Source organism: Somniosus microcephalus, chromosome 5, assembly GCF_052327205.1.
Source record: "Somniosus microcephalus isolate GS21.2 chromosome 5, FLI_Smic_1.0, whole genome shotgun sequence".
Lineage (NCBI taxonomy): Eukaryota > Metazoa > Chordata > Chondrichthyes > Squaliformes > Somniosidae > Somniosus > Somniosus microcephalus.
In genome coordinates this window covers 294,493,907-294,517,464 of record NC_140991.1, presented here as the reverse complement: position 1 = coordinate 294,517,464, position 23,558 = coordinate 294,493,907, and the positions used below count along the sequence as shown (strand labels likewise).

General features: G+C 43.8%; 1 protein-coding gene across 2 annotated transcripts in view; it reads left to right on the top strand.

Moving 5' to 3' along the window:
• The first annotated feature begins 349 nt into the window (after positions 1-349).
• The window catches only part of gmds (GDP-mannose 4,6-dehydratase), an 802,062-nt gene continuing 778,853 nt past the window's right edge, over positions 350-23,558 (top strand). Inside the window, exon 1 of one of the 2 annotated variants that reach the window (XM_085989143.1) lies at positions 350-607. In XM_085989143.1, coding sequence (XP_085845269.1) covers positions 512-607 — 96 coding nt within the window. In that variant the 5' untranslated portion in view covers positions 350-511. The remainder of the gene's footprint in view (positions 608-23,558) is intronic. The other variant, XM_085989142.1, reaches the window with a different exon arrangement.

The window sequence follows — 23,558 nt, the reverse complement described above, 5'->3', positions numbered from 1 at the left end:
CTTCCTGCATCTAGTCTGTCTAGTCCTGTTAGAATTTTATAAGTTTCAATGAGATCCCCTCTCATTCTTCTAAACTCCAGCGAGTATACGCCCAATCGACCCAATCTCTCCTCATACGTCATTCCTGCCATCCCCGGTATCAGTCTGGAGAATCTTCACTGCACTTGTTTGTGCCCCTTTTTTTTTTAAAAAGGGCACTTTTGTTAAATTTGACCCTTGATGAATAACTTAAAGTCAATCGGCAATCATGAGCAATAGGTGCAGTATCCGTACGTGTACTTCCAGGCCTGCTGGTGTCGCTGTGGCTGGAGTGGAGCGGGGAAGCAGCGGCAGCGGAGGCGGGCAGTTGCTAGGGGCGGGGCCGAGTTCAGACGGTTGCCACCGAGCGGCCGGCCGGGGTGGCCGCTTCCTTCACAACACGGAAGTGCGAGTCGGCATCATTCACACCGTGAGAGGCGAAGTGAATCTGCAGCCAGTGTCAGCGTGTGCTGAGAATAACGAACGGGTCGCCATGAATCAGCTGAAGTGTGCAGCGGCGGGCGGTGACAGCCCGGCCGCATCGCCCGGGAGAGACAAAGTGGCCATCATCACCGGCATCACTGGACAGGTAGGCATCAGGCAGAAGGGGAGCACATGCCGGCAACCTGACAGCCTGCTGATACATTGCATTCATTCAATGCAGTCAAACCCCCCTCTCCTCCAAACACAACCCTTTCAGATTGATCTGGGTTTTTTTTTGTGTGCCAGTTGTGCACTTCCAGGGTTTGCTTTCATTACTTTTCCTTTCATCACTTCACACCTGGACGGTTAACGCATCGAGTGCGAAATAACCGGCTTTGCAGCAGTTTACTTTTAATTTTTTTTTTATTTGATCTTGCATTAATATGACAGTTTGAGTACCTTGATTTCCCCACCAGTCCACCCTCTGCCCAGTCAGGCAGGTAAACGTAGCAGATAAGTAATGTGCACAAGATTTGAGGTCACTTGCTGTCTGTCGCTTGGCTTCTCTTTCTCTTAGCTGGTCAGAAACCCAGTAGATTTGCTTTTTAGCAGACTGTATACATTAACATTTGAATGGGATAGTTTCCCACCTTCTCTCCTCTGGAGGATAGATGATGAGGAAACTGGCATAATTTATATTTCACAAGTGAAGCGGGCTAAACTGATTAATGGTGTGAGTTTCCCACTGTTATCATGTACTCTGCGTGTGCCACGTGTTAGGCTAGTAAGTAAAATGATGAGTCAGATAGAAACTTTAGTTGCAAATGGGAATTACATTTGCATAAGAATATTGTCTGTTCTCAATTAAGAACTAGGTGCCAGTGATTACCGTGAAATTCTTTGATTTGCATCAGACAGATGGTGAACGCTGCAATATGATACCTATATTATATCTTGATAATTCTGGTAAGCTTGTATTGAATATGTTACAAACCCTGAATTTTGTGAGAGGATGTCATCATTCACCAATTGCACAGAGTATCTTTGCTGTTGATGTCCACTGCAAAGTCCACCACTGGGGCAAATAATCTACCGAGTGAAAGTTAAATAAGAACAACTCCTACCAACTGCAGGGTAAAATTATAAAAAAGGATTCTGGGAGCAATTTCCAGCTGGTAATCTCATTTTGTGGTTCGGACAACAGTTAATGGCATCTGAATTTCATAAGAGATTATAGTTGCTGGGTACAGCAGTGCGGTGGTCATGAGCTTGACGACTGTCACAGCAAGTTTTGAAATGGAGTTCACTAAACCTGGTAACTTGTGGGCTAGGACCAGAAAGAAAATGATCATTAAAGATTGTTGTAAAAACTCAACTCGTTCACTAATGTCCTTTAGGGACGGGAATCGCCACCACTACCCGGTCTGGCCTTACATGTAACTCTAGTCCATACTACAGGAAACTCTCTTTTTATCGGCACCTAAATAACCGGAAATCTCTCTTAACCGGCAAAATTCAGCAGTAGGTTCAGGTAAGTTTTACTTCATATTAGTGGCCATGTAACCGGGGTTCCTGGATCTATGGCCGTGTAACTGGGGTTCCTAGATCTGTGGCCGTGTAACCGGGGTTCCTGCAGCTGTAGGGACGCCTGGATCTGTTGCTGTGTAGGGGGCTCTCGTACCTTAGTAACTATACCTCTCTGTAATCCGGACTTTTTGATCAACCGGCACCACGCCGGTCCCATCGGTGCCGGATAAAAAAGAGTTTCCTGTACAAGGTTGACTCTTAATGTCCTCTGAAGTGGCCTACCTCCAAAAAGAAGATGCATGGCCATCACCATCTCCTCAGGGCAACGAGTGATGGGCAATAAATGTGGTATCATCACCAATCTCTAGAGTTATGTTATGAGCAGTATTTTTTTTTTTTTTTAAGTGAAATTGTTTTCTTACCAGTATACCCAGGAATTGGGAAGTAGGATTGCGCAGGGGAAAGGTAATAAAATTGTTTGTGATGTTGAACATTGAGGTATGCTGCAACATATAGCAGCTTCAAATATAAAATTTTTACAATATTGTCTAATCAGTTTGAGCACTGTTTTGTTTATATTGTATAAACATTACTTGCTAGAATAGCTGTGGAATTGTTCTTCAAAGTAAATGGGTTGAATTATAAAGAGTGAACCAAGCCAATTGTCCCACTCATGAATGGAATAAATTCTGGTTCACTGGCTTGCAATCAAGTACCTTGTACTACAGATGCAATTTAAAGCCTAAAATGAAATACTGTGGGGTTCATATTAATATCCCATAAAAAGTGGGCTGGTACCTGCATGCTTTATTGGTGGTGTGTTTTCCCAGAGTCCGGTTGCTTTAGATTGGATCCAGCTTACAAAGTTGCAAAGTATTTACAGCACAAACAGGCCATTCGGCCCAACAGGTCCATGCCGGTGTTTATGCTCCACGCAAGCCTCCTCCCTCCCCTTTTCATCTAACCCCGTCAACTTGTGGACCAATGTTGCATGAAAATGAATGAAAAGCAGACGTTATGGTGGGTCTCTTAGTGGGGTAAGAACTTTCCTTCTCTTTTTTAAGTCTTTAACATGAGTTTGGGCAAATTCAACTTTCAGGCTGCTTCCTAGTGTTGAGTCCACAGCTTGATGCTGATCAGAAAGTGGGAAAATGGCTATTCTCCAGCACTGCTACAGATCTCCGATGTAGGGAGGTACAAGGGAAAACCAATGGAAATCTGTGAAGCAGGTGGCCTTCCAGAAAAACTGGCACTGCAGTAACAAGATAGCATGTAGGTAATAATATATCGCCTAGTCAAAGAGAGTTATTTTTGTGTGCATATCATATTTAATTACAGTTGCCTTGGTAAGTGGTGGGTTGCTTTGTCTAATCATAAGAACAATGAAGATATGTTACAACTCCGAATCATACTCTCAGCCTAACGTAGAAGAGAACATTCTGAAATGCTAACAGTTACAATGCTAGGCAGTAAACTTGGGTGCATCTTCTTCTCTCTGCCTCACCCACCACCAGCTCTGTCGAGAGTTAATGGCATTTTGAGATTTAACATCAAGCTGGCTTTCAGACTTTTTTTGTTAACTAGAGCACTATTCGGTACGTTAACCATACAAACTATGTTGGCAGTGTGGGTGCTAAACACTGCAGATATTAAGCACTCTCTGCACAGTGTGAATGTGGACGTCATAGTGAATGTTTCATGTTTCAGTAGTGGTAGTAGCTTGAGGGGAGGCCAGTCGTGTCTGTGCCAGCTCTTTCAAAGATCTATTCAATGAATCCCACTCCCCCGCTCATTCTCTATACCCTGCAAATTTCTGCTTTTCAAGTATTTATCCAATTCCCTTTTGAAAGTTACTACTGAATCTGCTTCCACCACACTTTCAGGTAGTGCATTCCAGATTGTAACAACTCGCTGCCGAATAAAAAACATTCTCCTCATTTCCCCCCTGGGTTTTTTTGCCAATTATCTTAAAACTGTGTCCTCTGGTTACTGACCCTTCTGCTATTGGAAACAGTCTCTCCCTATCTACTCTTATCAAAACCCCTCATAATTTTGAATAATTCTATTAAATCTCTCCTTAACCTTCTCTTCTCTGAGTAGAACAATCCCAGCTTCTCTAGTCTCTACACATAACTGAAGTCCCTCATCCTTGGTACCATTCTGGTTAGGCTCCTCTGCACCCTCTCAAAGGTTTTGGGATCCTTCCTAAAGTGTGGTGACCAGGATTTGACGCAATATTATAGCTGAGGTCTAACCAGTGATTTATAAAAGTTTACCATAACTTCCTTTCAAAGAAACAAAATGTGTGGATCACACATGTCTAAGCACACATTCCCTGCTTTCAATGTGCTTTTCCCTCCACACCAGTTCACCTAACATCTTTTGCGCTGTCACCATTTGATCTTCTATCTCATTGGTGTATGCAAGCATTTGTCATGGAAGCAGTCTAATGATTGGTGAAATATTATGAAGCATTTAAGCTTTTGCGAATGTTCATGGTTTAAGTATGGGGACAGAGTTGTCACAATTTCAAGTGCATTATGTGATCTAGTAATTGGGTAACAACATTTGAACTTTGGGAGCAGCCAGTGTTTGTTTTCAAATAACTACATTCCCTTTCCTTCAAGCAAAGATCATAAGAATTGTGTTGTGTTGAAGGAACAACAAAGTGGATTGTCTGTGATTTATTTCCCTCCCCCTCCCAATATGGTGGGATTCTGATGTCAAATGTGTGAAGGTATCAAGTAACGGCACAGTACTTCTGTACAGGTTATCGGGTAAAAGGTGAATGGGGTCACACTTTAGTGTCTCTGTCCCACCCACCAGCAGCCAGCTTCAAATTCTGCATTGGCAGAGACCTCCAAGTATTTGTCTGGATTTCTGGATCCATTTTATTGGGGGATTCAGTGATGGTGCTGCCATTGAATGTCAATGGGAGGTAGTTAGGCTCTCTCTTGTTAGAGATGGTCATTGCCTGGCACTTGCGTGGCGTGAATTTGCCACTCATCAGTCCAAGCCTGGATGTTGTCCAGTAATTGCTGCATGCAGGCATGGACTGCCTCATTTTCTGAGGAATTGCAAATGGAGCTGAACACTGCAATCATCAGCGTATAGCTCCACTTCTGATCTTATGATGGAGGGAAGGCCATAGATGAAGCAGCTGAAGATACTTGGGTCTAGGACGCTGGCCTGAGGAACTCTTACAGTGATGTCCTGGGGCTGAGATGATTGGCCACCAACAACCACACCCATCCTTTGGGCCAGGAATGACTCCAGCCACTGGAGACTTTTCCCCCTGATGATTCCCATTGACTTCAGTTTTACTAGGGCTCCTCTGTGCCACACTCAGTCAAATGCTGCCTTGATGTCAGGAGCAGTCACTCTCGCCTCACCTCTGGAATTCAGCTCTGTGTTCATGTTTGGACCTAGGCTCTAGTGAGGTTTGGAACTGAGTGGTCTGGTGGAACCCAGACGGAGCATCGGTTAGCAGGTTATTGGTGTTGACGACTCGTTCCCTCACTTTGCTGGTGATTGGGAGTAGGCTGATGGGGCGGTAATTGACCGGGTAGGATTTGTCCTGCTTTTTGTGCACAGGACACAGCCGGGTAATTTTCCACATTGTCGGGTAGATGCCAGTGTTGTAGCTGTACTGGAACAACTGGGGTAGAGGCACAGGTAGTTCACGTGGAATGAATCAAAATGGCTGAACGCTGTCATCTATGATGGTTGAGAACCTCAGGAAAAGTCTGAGAAGGATCATCCACTCAGCACTTCTGGCTGGAGATGGTTATGAACGCTTCAGCCTTGTCTTTTGCACTCGCGTGCTGGGCTGCACCATCATTGAGGATGGGGACGTTCTTGGAGCCTGTTCCTCTTGTTAAGTGTCCACCACCATTTGCAACTGGATGTAGCTGGACTGCAGATTAATGTTGGTTATGGGGTCGCTTAGCTCTAGCATGCATGTTGTCCTGTATTGTAGCTTCACCAGGTTGGCCCTCATTTTTAAGTATGCCGAGTGCTGCTCCCTATATGCTCTTCAACACTCCACATTGAACCTGGGTTGGCCATTTGGCTTGATGGTGATGAAGGAGTGAAGGATATGCCAGGCCATCAAGTTCATAAATTGTGGTGAAAAACAATTTTGCTGCTGCTGATGGCTCACAGTGCCTCGTGGATGTCCAGTTTTGAGCTGCTAGATCTGTTCTGAATCTATCTGACTTAGCATGGTAGTGGTGCCACAGGACACGATGGAGGATGTCCTTGGTGTAAAGACGGGACTTGGTCTTCACAAGGACTGTGTGGTGGTCACTCTTACCAATACCATCATGGAGAGATGCATTTGCAACAGGTAGAGTGATGAGGACGAGGTCAAGTAGGTTATTCCCTCATGTTGTTTTTCTTACCAACTGCTGCAAGCCTAGCTTGGCAGCTATGTCCTTCAGGACTCGACCAGCTCGGTCCGCAGTAGTACTGCTGAGCCACTGTTGGTGGTGGATGACTTTCCACTCGGTGTATATTCTGTGCCCTTGTGCTCCAAGTAGTTTTCTCTTCCAATACCCTACCCTCCCCAGAAGTCTATTCCAAGTGTTGATTATTCTTTGAGTCAAAAATTCTTCCTGACATCAGTTTTGATTTTGGGCTTCATCTGTTTGTCCCCCTGTCCCTTGTCCTACTATCCTGGCTTACATTCAAGTAGTGCTACAGATTTACCTTTTCTTTACTAGTTAATATAGTATATACATCTATAATGTCCTCTCCAGTTAACTTTCTTTAAAGCTGAAGAACCAACATTGTGGCTCTTTTCTGTACTGCCTTAAGGGCTTGAATGTTCTCATGTCATGGTGACCGACATTGGAGACAGTACTTGGGATGTGGCTGATCAAAGCCCTGTACAGTTTCAGCATCACAGCCTCTGACTTAAACCCACATTGTTTGGCAGTGTAGTTCAACATTCTGTTTACTTTGTTGCTTGAAGCTTCACAGTGACTTACGCTAAGTGCTGAGTATACTACTACCCCCCCCCCCCCCCGCCAAATCTCTCTCAACCTCAGATTTAGCTAGTTCTACACCATTCCTAAATATGCCAACCAATTTTTTTCCCCATTGTATAATTCTTTATACTAATCTGCATTAAATTTCAACTGCCCAGTTACAGATTTTATCTAACTTTTTTTTAGTTCCTGGCTATTCCTATAACTTGATTCCTTCCCCCTTCATACCTGCAAACATGACCATTTCACGTTGAATTTCTGAATCCAAGTTATTAATATAAATGAGAAACATTGGAGGTCCCAACACTATAACATCACTCCCCTAATAAGTACCTGTTGTTTCCTTCTTTTCAGCCATTTTTAAAAATCCATTTCCAGTTGTTACTTTTTGTCGTGTTGGATTGAAATCACTCTTGGGATTTTCCAGGACAGGATGGAAAGCAACTTGCCTTTAACATAGAAAACACCCCCAAGGTGCTTCTTGTGGAAGAAGACTTCATAGAAGCTCTCTTAAAATGATGTGTTGCATTTGGGTGCATCATTTTCTTCTCGTATTGCTTGTTGTGATTTGTCAATATTCTTACCATTTGGTCCCACTTGTTATGATGTATGCATTTTGTTTTCTTGAAGACAGCAGGTACCATGGGCAAAGCCGCACCCGTGTATTAGAGCAAACGGGCAGGTAAATGTATAAATTGTGTTCCTGTAAGCTGAGCGGGCTAGCTTATTGGTTTCAAACTTATGTTTGACTGGGAATCGGGGGGAAAACTCTCCACTGGCTGGAGTCATACCTAGCACAAAGGAAGATGGATGTAGTGGTTGAAGGTCAACCATCACAGCCCCAGGACATCGCTGCAGGAGTTCCTCAGGGCAGTGTCCTAGGCCCAACCATCTTCAGCTGCTTCATCAATGACCTTCCCTCCAAGATAAGGTCAGAAATGAGGATGTTTGCTGATGACTGCACAGTGTTCAGGGCCATTCACAACTCCACAGATAATGAAGCAGTCCATGCCCACATGCAACAAGACCTGGATGACGTTCAGGCTTGGGCTGATAATTGGCAAGTAACAGTAATTCGTGCCACAGAAGTGCTAGGCAATGACTATCTCCAACAAGCGAGAGTCTAACCATCACCCCTTGATATTCAACGGCATTACCATCGCCGAATCCCTCACCATCAACATCCTGGGGGTCACCATTGACCAGAAACTTAACTGGACCAGCCATATAAATACTGTGGCAACAAGAACAGGTCAGAGGCTAGGTATTCTGTGGTGAGAGTCTCACCTCCTGACTCCCCAAAGTCTTTCCACCATCTACAAGGCACAAGTAAGGAGTGTGATGGAATATTCTCCACTTGCCTGCATGAATGCAGCTCCAACAACACTCAAGAAACTTGACACCATCCAGGACAAAGCAGCCCGCTTGATTGGCACCCCATCCACCACCATAAACATTCACTCCCTCCACCACCGGCGAACCGTGGCTGCAGTGTGTACCATTTACAAGATGCACTGCAGCAACTTGCCAAGGCTTCTTCGGCAGCACCTCCCAAACCTGCGACCTCTTCCACCTAGAAGGACAAGGGCAGCAGGCACATGGGAACACCACCACCTCCAAGTTCCCCTTCAAGTCACACACCATCCTGACTTAGAAATATATCGCTGATCCTTCATCGTCGCTGGGTCAAAATCCTGGAACTCCCTCCCTAACAGCATTGTGGGAGTACCTTCACCGCACAGACTGCAGTGGTTCAAGAAGGCGGCTCACCACCACCTTCTCAAGGGCAACTAGGAATGGGCAATAAATGCTGGCCTTGCCCGTGACACCCAGATCCTGTAAACAAATAAAAAATAAAAAAAAAGTTTATATTTTTCAATCTTACATAAAATTACATAGAATTTACAGCACATAAACAGGCCATTCGGGCCAACTAGTCTGTGCTGATGTTTATGCTCCACACGAGCCTCCTCTCACCCTACTTCATCTAACCCTATCAGCATATCCTATTACACTCTATTCCTTTCTCCTTCACCAGATGTTGTTTTTGTTTAGAAACATGTTGGTACCTCAATTGCCAGACAGAGGTGTGTGTGAGTTTATAACTTACTATTTAGGGTACATGAAATAAATGAAAATAATTACTGTAAAATGGAAAATCACCCCATGGTTTCGAAGTTTATAGTGATGTAAGAATTGTTAAGTAACAAGGTCAATTTTTTTTAATAAAAGAAGAAATTCTGGACTCTACTTAGCAATGGTTTGTGGCAGTGTATTCCACATTCTAACTGTGTAAAGACATTTTTTCTAACCTCCACTTTAACCCTTTTTATGATTTATCCTGAACTTGTACCCTCTTGTTACTTTCTCACTGATTAGGGAATGCAACGTAACACTATTTACCTTATCATAACCCTTCACAATCTATCAGGTCACTCCTGAACCTCTCGGCTCTCGTGAAAAAAATGCTGACATCTCAAGTCTCATTTCAGACACGCATGCTCTTTTGCTCTTTGGTTCATATACGTCAATGATACCTAAATTTGAAACCAGGTGCAAAGTGTCAATATGTGTTCTCGTTACAGTACATTTATTTTCTGTTTTAACATGATTGCTTCCAAACATGTTTAAAGAGGCACATCACTTTAGAGGAAGCTACTTTCAGTGCAAAGTATTCCTCCCAGCAAGATTGTTTTATAAAAAATAAAAAAAATAGTTTTAAAATGTCTCCTCTCTAAGAGGTGACATTCTAGTGCCCGGTACTGAACCCTTTGGTGTGTGTGTATATATATAATGTTATAATGATAAGGGTATTTAAAAATTAAAAGAAAAGCTTGATTCTTGGAAGTTAAACTAAATTGTTCAGTTATGTCAGGTGTTAAAGGTGGTCAACGCCAAGTGCCGGGCGGTGGTTAAGTAACATCATAAAAGTTTCAGGCAGGAGAAGACCTTCGATCGATCTAGCCCACCTTGTTGCATTTCTAATAACCCTGAATTCCATTTGTTGACGAGATCCTGTCTTGATCCTTCTTGAAACCCGTTCAGGTTTCTAGTTCCACCACAGTGCTGGTAATCTGTTCCTCATACTTAACACCCTTTTAGTAAAAAAGTTCCTATTTTCTTTTGTTGTCCTTAATAACAACTTATATTTATATAGCACCTTTACCATCCCACGGCGCTTCACAGGAGTGTTATTTAAAAAAAAAAAATTGACACCACGCCATATAAGGAGATGTTAGGACAGATGACCAAAAGCTTGGTCGAAGAGTAAGGTTTTAAGGAGCATCTTAAAGAAGAAAGAGCGGTGGAGAGATTTAAGGAGGGAATTCCAGAGCTTGGGACCTAGGCAGCTGAAGGCATGACCGCCAGTGTTGGAGCATTTAAAATCGGGGACGTTCAAAAGGCCAGAATAGGCGGAGCACAGAGGTCCAGGGGGATTATAGGACTGGAGGAGATTACAGAGATGAAGAGGGGCAAGGCCATGGAGGGAATTGAAAACAACGTTGAGAATTTTAAAATCGAGGCGTTGCTTAACTGGGAACCAATGTAGGTCAGCAAGCACAGGGGAGATGGGTGAGCAGGACTTGGTGAGAGTTAGCACATGGACGGCAGAGTTTTGGATGACCTCAAGTTTATGGAGGGTATAACTAGGGAGGCCGGCCAGGAGTGTTGGAATAATCACGTTAAGAGTTGACAAACATAAGAACATAAGAAATAGGAGCTGGAGTGGGCCATTTGGCCTTTCACAAGAACATAAGAAATAGGAGCAGGAATAGGCCATTTGGCCCCTCGAGCCTGCTCCGCCATTCAATAAGGCCCCCAATCTCAGTCCTACCTTAATCAGGTTGCGAATAGACCTCTTCCCTCAGTCATTTGTAGTGCTAATAGCACTGATTAAAACCTCTGTGTACAAAGGCATAGATGAGGGTTTTCGCAGCAGATAGGTAATCTGTAAATTCTATGCACGGCAGTAACACTAACTTGCATCAGATTTGCTCAAGGAATTTTAAACACTTCTATCATATTTCCTGAGTCTTTTTTCAATTTTTCCTCATAGCCATAAAGCTCGGGCAAACGATGGCCCTGAATTTCCGATCGGAGGCTTCCTGCGGACGGATGCCTCCGATCGGAAAAAATCTACGAACTTACCTGCTGGTTCCGTAGATCCCGAGGCTTGTGATCCTGGGCCTCTCCTTCGAAATGCGCAGAATCCCAGGTATCCCAGGGGCGCATGCGGTTCGCAAATGCCCCGGGATCACGTGGGCCATAGGGAACCAATGAAAGAAGGGAATCTGAAATAACAACAGAAAATGCTGGAAATACTCAGCAGGCCAGGCAGCATCTGTGGAGAGAGAAAGAGTTAATGTTTCAGGTCTGGGACCCTTCATCAGAACTGGAAAATACATTTGAAAAAAACATTATATATTTAAAATTAATTAAAATGACATTTAAGTAAATATATTAAACAAAATAAATTTTTTTGGGGAAAAAATTTAATGTTTTTATGGGGCTAAAAATAAACTTACCCTTTTGAAGAGTATTTTTAAATTTATAAATGAGTTATCAAATTTCATTTTTCTATTCTTTAAAACTCTTAAGCTGGTAAAAGCAGGCCTTACGCCTGCTTTTACCAGGCGTAAGAATTTGACAGGCATTCAGCAGGCTGAAGTTGTGCAAAAAGTGCATGCTCCACCCGTAGAGGCACTTTTCTTGTGCATGCGGATGATCTGTCAAGTGAATTCTTGACAGATCGCAAGTGCCGGTATTCAGCGCATGCGCTTTGCATACCTGAAACCGGCACTTGCGCGACCCCTACTGGCGCAGACGCACCTTGTATGCACCCGTAGGGGTTGCAAAATCCAGCCTGATATCTATTGTGCTTGCATTTCATACTTGCTGATTTGTCACGTTTGAACTTTATAGACCTGGAGATTCAGAAACTATTGTTCTTGGTGCTGTTGCCTCATTGGTAGATAAATCCTAAATCGGAATACTAATACCTGTTACTATGTGCAAATTGATGGGGACAAGGCTTTATATGTGCATACATGCCAACTGCTAACATTTCATTCTGACAGTCAGCAAAATGGGAATCTAGTCAGCATGTCAGTGTTAGCTGACAAAAATCAGCATCGACCAGACCCTCAGCCCTCAATCTCAGTCCTTCCTTAATCAGGCTGCGAATAGACCTCTTCCCTCAATGTCATTCGTAGTGCTAAGCCTCTGTGTACAGTCACTGTAACCTCTCGTGCTACAACCTTCCTTTAACTCTCCATTCTTCTGATTCTGGCCTCTTGTGCATCCCCGCTCCCCCATGTCCCACCATTGTGCCTTCAGTCACCTAGGGACTGTCCTTAAACCCCTCTGCCTCTCCACCTCCCTTTCCTCCTTTTTAAGAGGTTCCTTAAAACCTAGCTCTTTGTTCAACCCTCCTAACAGCTCCGTTAGCTCAGCTTTCCTTATGCTTCTGTGAAGCACTGTAGGACGTATTTTCTATGTTAAAGGCATTATATAAATGTAAGTTGTGTTGCTGCTACTGATGTGATGCCATTTTTGTTTATGGTATATAGAGGCTGGAAACACTGCTATTAGTGTTAGGAGTGGCACTGAGAGCAGAAGGGCCCAGTCAATTCTAATAGCACCAGGATTTGGGTAGCAGTGGGATGCGGGGGAAGGGGGATGGATGGATGTCAGGAAAAGGGAGAGGGGAAGTAATGGTATGAAGGGAAGAGGGCAGGAGCTGGGAGTGGCATTTTGGTATAGGGAGGGAGGAGAATTCCAGCATTAACTGACAGGGAATGGGGATGAAGATCTGAGGGGTGGGGAAGGGATGGGAGGGAAGAACACCATCTTGAACTGAGTTGGAGGGGGAGAAGAGTTCCAGATTAAATTGAGGTGCGAGAAGGAGAGGAGGTTGGAAGTTGGATGGTATACATGGTCTGTGTAAACAGGGCCTGCAAACACTAAAGTACTGTTGAACTGGGTTCGATGTGGGCAAATGAGTGTCGTTAACTTTTGGAGAAATGATGGTCTGATTGGTCTGTTGAAAATCCAACTGCCACTTTGTCTTCTTATAGAATAAAAATCCATTAATTGTGAAGTAGAAAAGTGCTTAAAACCAAAATTCATAATTTTTAATTTAAAAACTCAAAATGTTACACGGAATTACATAGAATATACAGCACAGAAACAGGCCATTCAGCCCATCTAGGCTGTGCTGGTGTTTATACTCTGCACGAGTCGCCTCCCATTCTGTCCACCTCACCTCAGCCTTTCAGCATATCTTTCTATTCATGTACTCAACACTCAACATCTCCGACACTGCAGCCGATGCAGGTGTGAAAATTGTAATTCATTTCAGACGTCATCCACAAACCTGTTTTCTACCCCCGTGCAGCTACAGGATGTATGGGAGCACGTCACTGAACTCCTCCTGAAATGCACTGCCAATTTTGGCTCTTCTGCATTGGATTTCTCCTTTCAAACTTTTGTGTGTTTATTTATGGGCCCACAAATTCGGGTCGGGGGCTTCCCGCGGGTGCAAGCCCCCGACCTGCACTTACCTTGTGCGCCGGCAGTTGAGCTGTAGGGCCCCGTGGAATTCCGCTCCGGGGCCTGGCCCAGCTGCCGGCGCGCTGTGCTTGCGTGTCCCAGGGGCGTAGTTAGTGCGATGCGTTCCCCTGGGATCACGTGAGCCATGGGCAGCCAATCGGAGGAGGGAAAAGCCCATTCATAAGATTGACAGGAAGACCTGTCAAAACTTATAAATACTACGGGCCCCAAAATAGCAGTAAACCTTCAAATAATTTTTTTTTTTAAATCACACTTTTTAAATAAACTATAAATTACATTAAATAACTATTTTAAACAATTTAAATTTTTGAAAAAAATAATTTTATATTCTAACGGGGCTAAAAATAAACTTACCTTGCTTTAAAGTATTTAAAAATAATAAACCTGTGCAAAAAAGTTTTAATTTTAATTAATTGACCACTTACCTTGCAAAAAGCAGGTCTTACGCCTGCTTTTTAAATGTGTAAATCCTGCAGGCTTACCCTCCCGGGAAAACCTGTTAGTTTTTTTTTAAAGTTCAAAGTGCACGCGCAGCCTCCCCTGCGCGCGCGTTCGACCTCTGAACCCCTTCGTTCAGAGGATCGGAAGTGCCGGTTTCCCGCGCATGCGCAGTGCATGCAGAAAACCGGCACTTCCATTCGGCCTACGGGTGAGTACCCCGTGCGTACTCACCTGGGGAGAGCCGAATTTCTGGGCCATGTTTTTATTCTTTCAATAGAAGTGAATGAATGTTATGTATACCTTTACCTTAAGTTACAAACCCTGTTTTACTACTTGGTTTCATATGACATGAGCTTATAATGAGGGCCATTCTTTAGTTGTCAGTTTTTATGGCTTGTCTCGGCTTTTTTGAAAGTGTCAGTCAGCTCTTGCTACTTTCCGAGATTAAGATGCATGTATGTGCCCTCTAAGCCTCCATGGTATGCACCTAAGTGGCCCATGAAGGCAAGATCCGTGCACGCCCTTCTTCTAATCTAAAAATACTGCACATAGAATAGAATCTTTGGGGGCGATTTTGCCAGCCCTGGGGAGGTGGCTTTGGAGGTGGGACTGCTGGGAAAATGGCAGAATCTGGGGGCGTGTACCATCCCGCCCCCAACTCGCCTCCGTGCCATTTTCCCAGGAGGTGGGCAGCCGACCCGCTCTGGGTCCCGTCTCCTGGAGGCGGGAAGGGGATTACAGCCACTTAACTGCCTGTTAACAGGCAGTTAAGAGGATTATCCCCATTTTTCCACCAGAGGTGCGGGCTTCCCGACGTCGGGAAACCCCGCCAGGGTCACTGAGGCGAGCAGTGGGTCTGCGGGGGTCGGAGAGGTGCAAAAGTGTGCTGTGGAGGTGAGTGATGGGTGCAAGTGTGGAGAGGTAAGTATGTGAGGTGAGTGAAAAGTGCTAGAAAATGTTTACTTACCTTTTGTTTCTTCCTGCAGGCTTCAACAGTTGGGGAACCGGAGACTCCAGCATCTCACCAGCAGAGATGACAGATGGCTGCTGCATTCTCCGATGCAACAACCATCTGATTTCTGCTCAGCAGATAGGTTTGATGGGTCTTGAATACAAGGACTCATCAAACAACAGAGAATGTCAGTGTTTGACAGCTTCACAGAGCTGTCAAACGATGACAGTTCATCCGCCAAAAATTTTTGACAGATGAAACGTCATACGTTGACGTTCTCTGTAATCGGCTTCCCCTTAAAGGTCAATCAGGGGAAAATAGCGTGGGTTGGCCACAAGTCGATGGAGGCGTGACTAAAACCCGACAAGCAGCAGTCCCGCCTCCAACACACCCCCATTGGCAAAATCACCCCCATAGAATGTTATAGTATGGAAGAAGGCCATTCATCCCATTGTGTCTGCACCAGCTTCCTGAAAGAGCTAATAAGAGCTTACTCAAATTCTCTTATCCTTTCCTTATAGCCTTTAGAATTTATCTTGGTCAGATATTTATCTACTTGTTTTTTTAAATTCTGTTACGGATTCTCTTCTACAACTGTTATAATTGGCAAATGAATTTCAACACCGATAAGTATGAGGTATTAGATTTTGGTAAGAAAAATAAGGTCACATCTTACTTGGAAAATAAAAATCTAAATGGGGGTAGAAGAGCAAAGGGATCTCTGAGTACAAATACAAAAATCACTAAAAGTAGTGACACAGGTTAATAAGGCCATAAAAGAGCAAACCAAGCACTAGGGTTTATTTCTAGAGAGATAGAATTGAAAAGTAGAGAAGTTATGCTAAACTTGTATTGAACCTTGGTTAGACCACACTTGGAGTACTGTGTACAGTTCTGGTTGCCATATTATAAAAAGGATATAGAGGCACTGGAGAGGGTACAAGAAAGATTTACAAGGATGATACCAGAAATGCGAGGTTATACCTATCAGGAAAGAATGAACAGGCTGGGTCTCTCTTTTTTCCTCGAAGGCTGAAGGGTAACCTAATAGAGGTCTTTAAAATTATGAAAGGTTTTGATAGAGTAGACACAGAGAGAGTGTTTCCACATGTGGGGAAGAGAAAAACTAGAGATCATCAATATAAGATAGTCACCAAGACATCAAATAGGGAATTCAGAAGAAACTTCTTTACCCAGAGAGTGATGAGAATGTGGAACTCGCTACCACAGGGAGTGGTTGAAGCGAACAGTATAGATGCATTTAAGGGAAGGCTGGATAAGCATATGAGGGAGAAGGGAATAGAGGGCTATGCTGATAGATTTAGATGAGGAAAGACGGGAGCAGGCTCGAGTGGAGCATAAACGGCAACATGGACTGGTTGGGCTGAATGGCCTGTTTCTGTGCTGTATATCCTATGTTTCTGGTAGAGCATTTCATGTCATAATAACTCTTGCAAAAAAACTTTAAAACATTCTCCTAACCTCTCCCTTTTGATAAATTAATAAGGTTGATTTTCCTCTGCTATGCACCTGCCCTCAGGCAAGGGGTCAGATTATGCGCCCCACCTGTGCTGGGGCTTCCCATCAAGCAGACCTATTCTAATGCGGTGAGAAGGGACACTTACAGCCTCTTGCCTCATTCTCTGATCCCAAAGGGACACCAGGGGAACGCTGGTCCAGTGGTCTTCCCCAAGACCCCCATGGACCAAGCGTCTTCAGAGGTCCTGGGGAACAGACTGAAAAGATGCAGTCAATATAAACATTTTTTTTTACCGTCTGCCCCACCCAGAGATAATTTGAGGCCCAGAGCACAGCTGCAGACCTCGTAGCTCGCCTCCTCCTCATTCCTTCCCTGATGTCAGTACAAGGCCACACAAGTGGCCCAGGACAGGAAATGTGGGTGCACCTCCTCTTACACGTGTAGCACACAACAGGTATGCTGCAACTGGGGTCGTGTAGCAATAGCCCAAAGACAGAAATATACCTTAAGGTGGAGCTCTAACAGCCTTCTAATTATGGAGGCAGTGCTATTAATCTATTCTTTTCAGGACTGCCAACAAAGGATTTGATGGTGGGATTGTCGATCGGCTTTAGAGACTAGGTGAAAAGTCAAATTTGAAAGGGTAACCCAAGGTAGACTTGACATTAGAACATTGATAGGTGACAGCATAGAGTAACTACATCCACTAAAGAAAGAACTTGCATACATATGAAGAGTCTGCGAGGTTCCCGAGGTCAGGCCAAAGAGTATGCAGGCAAGTATAAATATTTCTTGTTAATCCCTTTTTCCGCCCCCCCCCCCCCCCCCCCCCGCACTCCCTCCCATCCTCTTGGAGAGCAGCAGCCTGAAGAGCCCAATCTCAGTGGCCGGGAGCACAGCTGTCGGCCCAAGAGGCATCCAGTTGTGCTTACATTTTCTCCCAGTTGTACAGGTGCACGCCCCAGCCCAGGGGTGGACTTGCACCTGGAGTTCACCCGTGCCGTGCAAAAGCAGGACCCCAGGCCTCCTTGCGTGCACAGTGCCCATGGTGGAAAATCTCCCACTCACTCTGCTTACTGACTACTGCCAGAGGAAATAGCTTTTCCCCCTTTATCTTATTAAAACTTTTCATAATCTTGAACACCTCCATCTGATCCTCTTAACTTTCTCTGTTCTATTGAAAAGAACCCCAATTTCTCTTGTCTCCTCATAACTGAAGTCTTCTTCCCTGGCATCATCTTATTAAATCTCTTCTGTAGGCTTGGCACTCTTCCTGAAGTAAGGAACAATATTCTAACTGTAGCCCAACCAATTATTTATTCTGGTTTAGCATTACCTTGGTGTTTTTGCACTCGATGCCTCAACTTATAAAATCTAGGATTATATGCCTTTCTACACCTTTATCAAGTTGTTCTCCCAAGTTTTAAAGTCCTATATATCTGAGCCCCTTAGTTTCTCTTGGGAACATAGGAACAGGAGTAGGCCATTTAGACCCTCGAGCTTGTCAATTAGATCATGCCTGATCTGTATCTTAACTCCATTTACCCGCCACAGTTCCATATGCCTCAATACCGTTGCCTAACAAAAATCTATCAATCTCCATTTTGAAATTTTCAACTGACCTAGTGTCAGCAGCTAACCTTAAACACCTCAATCAGATCACCCCTTAATCTTCTATACTCGAGGGAATACAAGCCTCGTCTATACAACCTCATAATTTAACCCTTTTTGGCCCCGGTATCATTCTGGTGAATCTGCGCGGCACTCCCTCCAAGGCCAATATATCTTTCCTGAGGTGTGGCGCCCAGAACTGAATGCAGTACTCTTAATGCAGTTTAACTAGAACTTTATACAACTGTAGCATAACTTCCACCCCTTTGTATTCTAGTTCCCTTGAGATGAAAGCTAACATTCCATTAGCCTTTTAAATTATATTTTTTTACCTTACCTATCTACTCATTTTTAGTGATTTTTGTACATGGACCCCAAAATCTTTCTGCTTCTCTATAGTTCCTACCTTCTCCCCATTTATAAAATACTCTGATCTATCGTTTCTTGGGTCTAAAATAGATGACTGCACACTTCCCCACATTGAACTCCATTTGCCACAGCTTTGCCCACTCACTTAATCTATCGATGTCCCTTTGCAACTTTCTGCTCCTATCTACACTACTACTGTGCCACCTACCTTAGTGTTCAGCATACTTGGATATATGGCTCTCTATTCCCCCATTATCCCTACTTTCCGTCTCCTACCTCGTAACCAATTCCCTACTCATTTCAAAAGGTTGCCTCCAATTCCATACGTTTTCATTTTTCTTAACAGTCTCCTGTGCGGTGTCTGAGCAGTGGGAGGCATTCAAGGAGGAGATAGTGAGGGTTCAGAGCAAATATGTTCCCACAAAAAAGGGGCGAGACTCCCAAATCTAGAGCCCCCTGGATGTCGAGTGGCATACAGGGTAGGATAAGGCAAGAAAGGGAAGCTTATGTCAGATATCGAGAGCTAAATACTGCAGAAAGCCTAGAGGAGTACAGAAAGTGCAGGAAATTAGGAAAGCAAAGAGAGGGCGTCGAAAAATATTGGCAAGTAAAATTAAGGAAACCCAAAGATATTTTATAAATACAGTACATAAAGAGCAAGAGGATAACTAAAGAAAGAGTAGGGCCTATTCGAGACCAAAAAGGAAGCTTGTGTTTGGAGGCGGAAGACGTGGGTATGATTCGTAATGAATACTTTGCATCTGTCTTCACAAAAGAGAGGGACAGTGCAGACATTGTAGTTAAGGAGGAGCAGTGTGAACTATTAGATGCGATAAACATAGTGAGAGAGAAAGTATTTAAGGGGTTTAGCATCTTTGAAAGTAGATAAATCGCCAGGCCTGGTAGAAAGTTATCCCAGGCTGTTCAGAGAAGCAAGAGAGGAAAGAGCGGAGGCTCTGACTATAATTTTCAGCCCTCTCTGGCTACAGGTGTGATACTGGAGGACTGCTAACGTTGTACCATTGTTTAAAAAGAGAGAAAAGGCTAGATTGTGTAATTACAGGCCAGTCAGTCTAACCTCACTGGTGAGCAAATTGTTGGAAAAAATTCTGAGGGACAGTATTAATCGTCATTTAGAAAGGCACGGATTAACCAAGGACAGTCAGCATGGATTTGTTAAGGGATGGTCATGTCTGACTAACTTGATTGAATTTTTGAGGAGGTAACACAAAGGGTTGATGAGGGTAGTGTGTTTGATGTAGTCTACATGGATTTTTAGCAAGGCTTTTGACAAAGTCCCACATGGCAGACTGGTCAGAAAAGTTAAAGCCCATGGGATCCAAGGGAAAGCAGCAAGTTGGATCCAAGATTGCCTCAGTGGTAGGAAGCAAAGGGTAATGGTCGCCGGGTGTTTTTGTGACTGGAAAGCTGTTTACAGTGGATTTCCACAGGGCTCAGTACTAGGTCCCTTGCTTCTTGTGGTATATATCAATGATTTAGGCTTCAATATAGGGGGCATGTTTAAGGAGTTTGCAGATGATACAAAAATTGGCTGGGTGGTTGATGGTGAGGAAGATAGCAATGGACTGGTCAAGTGGGCAGAAAAGTGGCAAATGGAATTCAGTCTGGAGAAGTGTGAGGTAATGCATTTGGGGAGGGCAAACAAGGCAAGGGAATACAGAATAAATGGTAGGATACTGAGAAGTGTAGAGGAATAGAGGGACCTTGGAGTGCATGTCCACAGATCCCAGAAGGTAGCAGGCCAGGTAGATAAGGTGGTTAAGAAGGCATACGGAATACTTTACTTTATTAGCTGAGGCATAGAATATAAGAGCAGGGAGGTTATGATTGAACTGTATAAAACACTAGTTAGGCCACAGCTAGAGTACTGCGTACAGTTCTGGTCACCACACTACAGGAAAGATGTGATTGCACTAGAGAGGGTACAGAGGAGATTTACGAGGATGTTGCCAGGACTGAAGAGTTTTAGCGATGTTTTCTTTGGAACAGAAGAGGCTGAGGGGAGACTTGATTGAGGTGTATAAAATTATGAAGGCCTAGATAGAGTGGATAGGAAGAATCTATTTACCCTAGCAGAGAGGTCAATAACCAGGGGGCATAGATTTAAAATAATTGGTAGAAGGATTAGAGGGGAGTTGAGGAGAATTGTTTACACCCAGAGGGTGGTGGGGGTCTGGAACTCACTGCCTGAAAGGGTGGTAGAGGCAGAAACCCTCATCACATTTAAAAGGTACTTGGATACGCACTTGAAGTGCCGTAACCTACAGGGCTACGGACCAAGAGCTGGAAAGTGGGATTAGGCGGGAGAGCTCTTTTTCGGCCGACACAGGCATGATGGGTCGAATGGCCTCCTTCTGTGCCATAAATTTCTATGATTCTATGATTCCATCAACAAAGCAACTTTTTGGCAAAAATGCAGAACCAAAATGGAATAAAGTTATTTGCATGAATTTCATAATATGTTAAAAAAAATATCAGGATGTGATTTCAAGACTGAAATCTAATCGCAGAGTTCATGTAATGACTATAAATCTCTTAGGTTTTTCTGTTACAGTTTATGATCTCCTTTGAGCCTCATTCTCCTTATGAGGTTTTGGCCTTGCAGTCTTTTCCAGATATCCATTGTTCTCTGTATCTACCCCTGTATAAAATCTATAAATATACTTTAAGGCTGTGTTTAAAGACCCTGAAATATCTGTATTGAGTTAATTACCAAAAATTGTCAAGTGAAAGAATGACCAGTCTAATATATTGGGACTGGTTAATAAAAATAATTGTCCTAATATGAATTCTATTTCCCTGTGGAAATGCACTGTTGTTATTATTGGCACACAGTATCACAGTTATACCTCCTTATTCTCTGAAACTATGGATCATCAACATATGATCCATGTGCAATGAATGGAGTACATTTTTCAGTACAAGGTCCACTCTGTCAGTTCACAGGAGGACAAACATTTCTAACTTCATCCTTCCCTCTCTTTTTGCGTGTATTTCAGTTCTAGAGTATGGACTACTTTTCAATTTTTTACATCTTGTAGCACTCGCAGTTCGACATCCTTCTGAAAAGTTTACTTGGCTTCATTTGGTTTCTTGTCTTCATCAATTACCTAGTAGATGTCTTCAAAAGTTATGTCTGCTATTGATCCGTGGAGTGATTACCACCTCCCTATCCGAAAGACTGTGGTTACTGAATCACTGCAGGCAAGTATAAACAACATTGGATAATTGGCAGGCAAATATTTTGTTAGCTTCAGCACTGAGAACAAGAAGTCAGTAATTCTGTTGGCAAAGACTGACCATGATGTTGCCCACCCACCTCTCCTCTTTAAAGTAGTGATGGTCATCTAGCTCCCTGTCTTTAACATTACTACAATATAAAAACAAATCATTAATGATATAAAAGGCCTCAATATCTCAAATCTCTACTTGTATAACTACAGTTTTCCAAACCTGGCATCATCCTAATAAGAGATTTAATAGAGGTTTTAAAATTAAGATTTTTGAAGGGTAAATCTGAAAGGGCTATTTTCTCTAGTTGTGGAGATGGTGACAAAGAGGCATCATTTTAAAATTGTCATTAAACGAGTGAGGAAGTAGATGAGGTGAAATTTCTTGTGTGTTGTTGAAGAAGAGACTATTGCATCTTTTACCAGGAGATTGAATGAACATTTGAAGCAGCTGCTACAGGGCCATGGGGAGAAAGCAGAGAAGTTCCATTAGTTTGGGACTGCTGCAGCAAAGAGCTGGCACACAAACGATGGGCTGAATGCTCCTCTTCTGTGCAGAAAACATCAACGGTTCATTTATGATCCACATTGGCGCCCCATCCCCCATGATATTCAACTCAAAACCCTTGGCCTTGTTTATAAATCCCCCCCATGACCTTCCCCCATCCTGTCTCAGCAACTTCCTTTAACTCTATATCCAGTTCGGAAAGCTCTGCTCCTTTGATGCTAGCTTTCTGCGTTTCGACTCCCCTGCCCTTTGGCCTACCATTGGCATCAGAGCCTTAAGTTATCTCAGTCCTACTCTCTGGACCTCCTTCCCTAAACCTTTCCACCCTTAAAAACCCCCTCAGAACCTATCTCTGACCAATCCTTTTTAAACCTCCAACGGGGAGTCCAGAACCAGGAGTCACAGTCTAAGGATAAGGGGTAAGCCATTTAGGACAGAGATGAGGAGGAATTTCTTCACCCAGAGAGTGGTGAACCTGTGGAATTCTCTACCACACAAGGCAGTGGAGGCCAATTCATTAAATATATTCAAGAAGGAGTTGGATATATTTCTTAAGGCTAAAGGGATCAAGGGATATGGGGAGAAAGCAGGGGCAGGGTACTGAATTTGGATGATCAGCCATGATCGCATTGAATGGCGGAGCAGGCTCGAGGGGCCGAATGGCCTACTCCTGCTCCAATTTTCTATGTTTCTATGATGCCCTTCCTAGCTAGGCATCCCTTTTCTCTACACTAGTTTTTTAGGATATTCACTTTAAAGACACTATATAAATGTTGTTATCACATCGCACCTGGATGTTGGGTTTGAGGTGAAGAAGTTTAACTTTCCCATATACGTACATTTTTGTTCTCCTAGCTCCTGAGAGTTGCATCTCAAAGGTTGGTAGTGAAGTGATGCCACAGTGCCATCTCCTTAATGTTGCTTTTGTTCCCCTGGCATGATTGCATCCTGTCCTTGCAACATCCTTCCACAAGTGCCTCACACCCACAGCCATCAAATATAGCCAGGTCGATACTCCGCGCTCTCCCCCCCCCCCCCCCCCCAGTCCCCCACCGCCTCGCAGACTCCAGCATCATTTATGACCCCCCTAAGACACCCAAATTCACTGGCCTGGAGCCCTAGCCAGATCTCCCCCCATACTGCTGACCTCCACTCATCACCTGAAAATAGGGCCTCTAGGTCCTCTCCCTTTCCTGTCCTCCAGGCCCTATCCCTTTCCTGTCCTCCAGCTACCACCTGGGGCTTGAAAAGAATGTACCAGTTGCCGGCTTGCAGTCATGGCCATATCATTCCCATGACCACTGCCAACACCGCCCACTGATAAAAGGAAAAAAAAAGAGAAAAGAAGAGGGAGAGAGAGGAGAGACCCAGCAATGCAAAGGCAATGAAGACGGCTAAAAAAGAGAGAGCATAT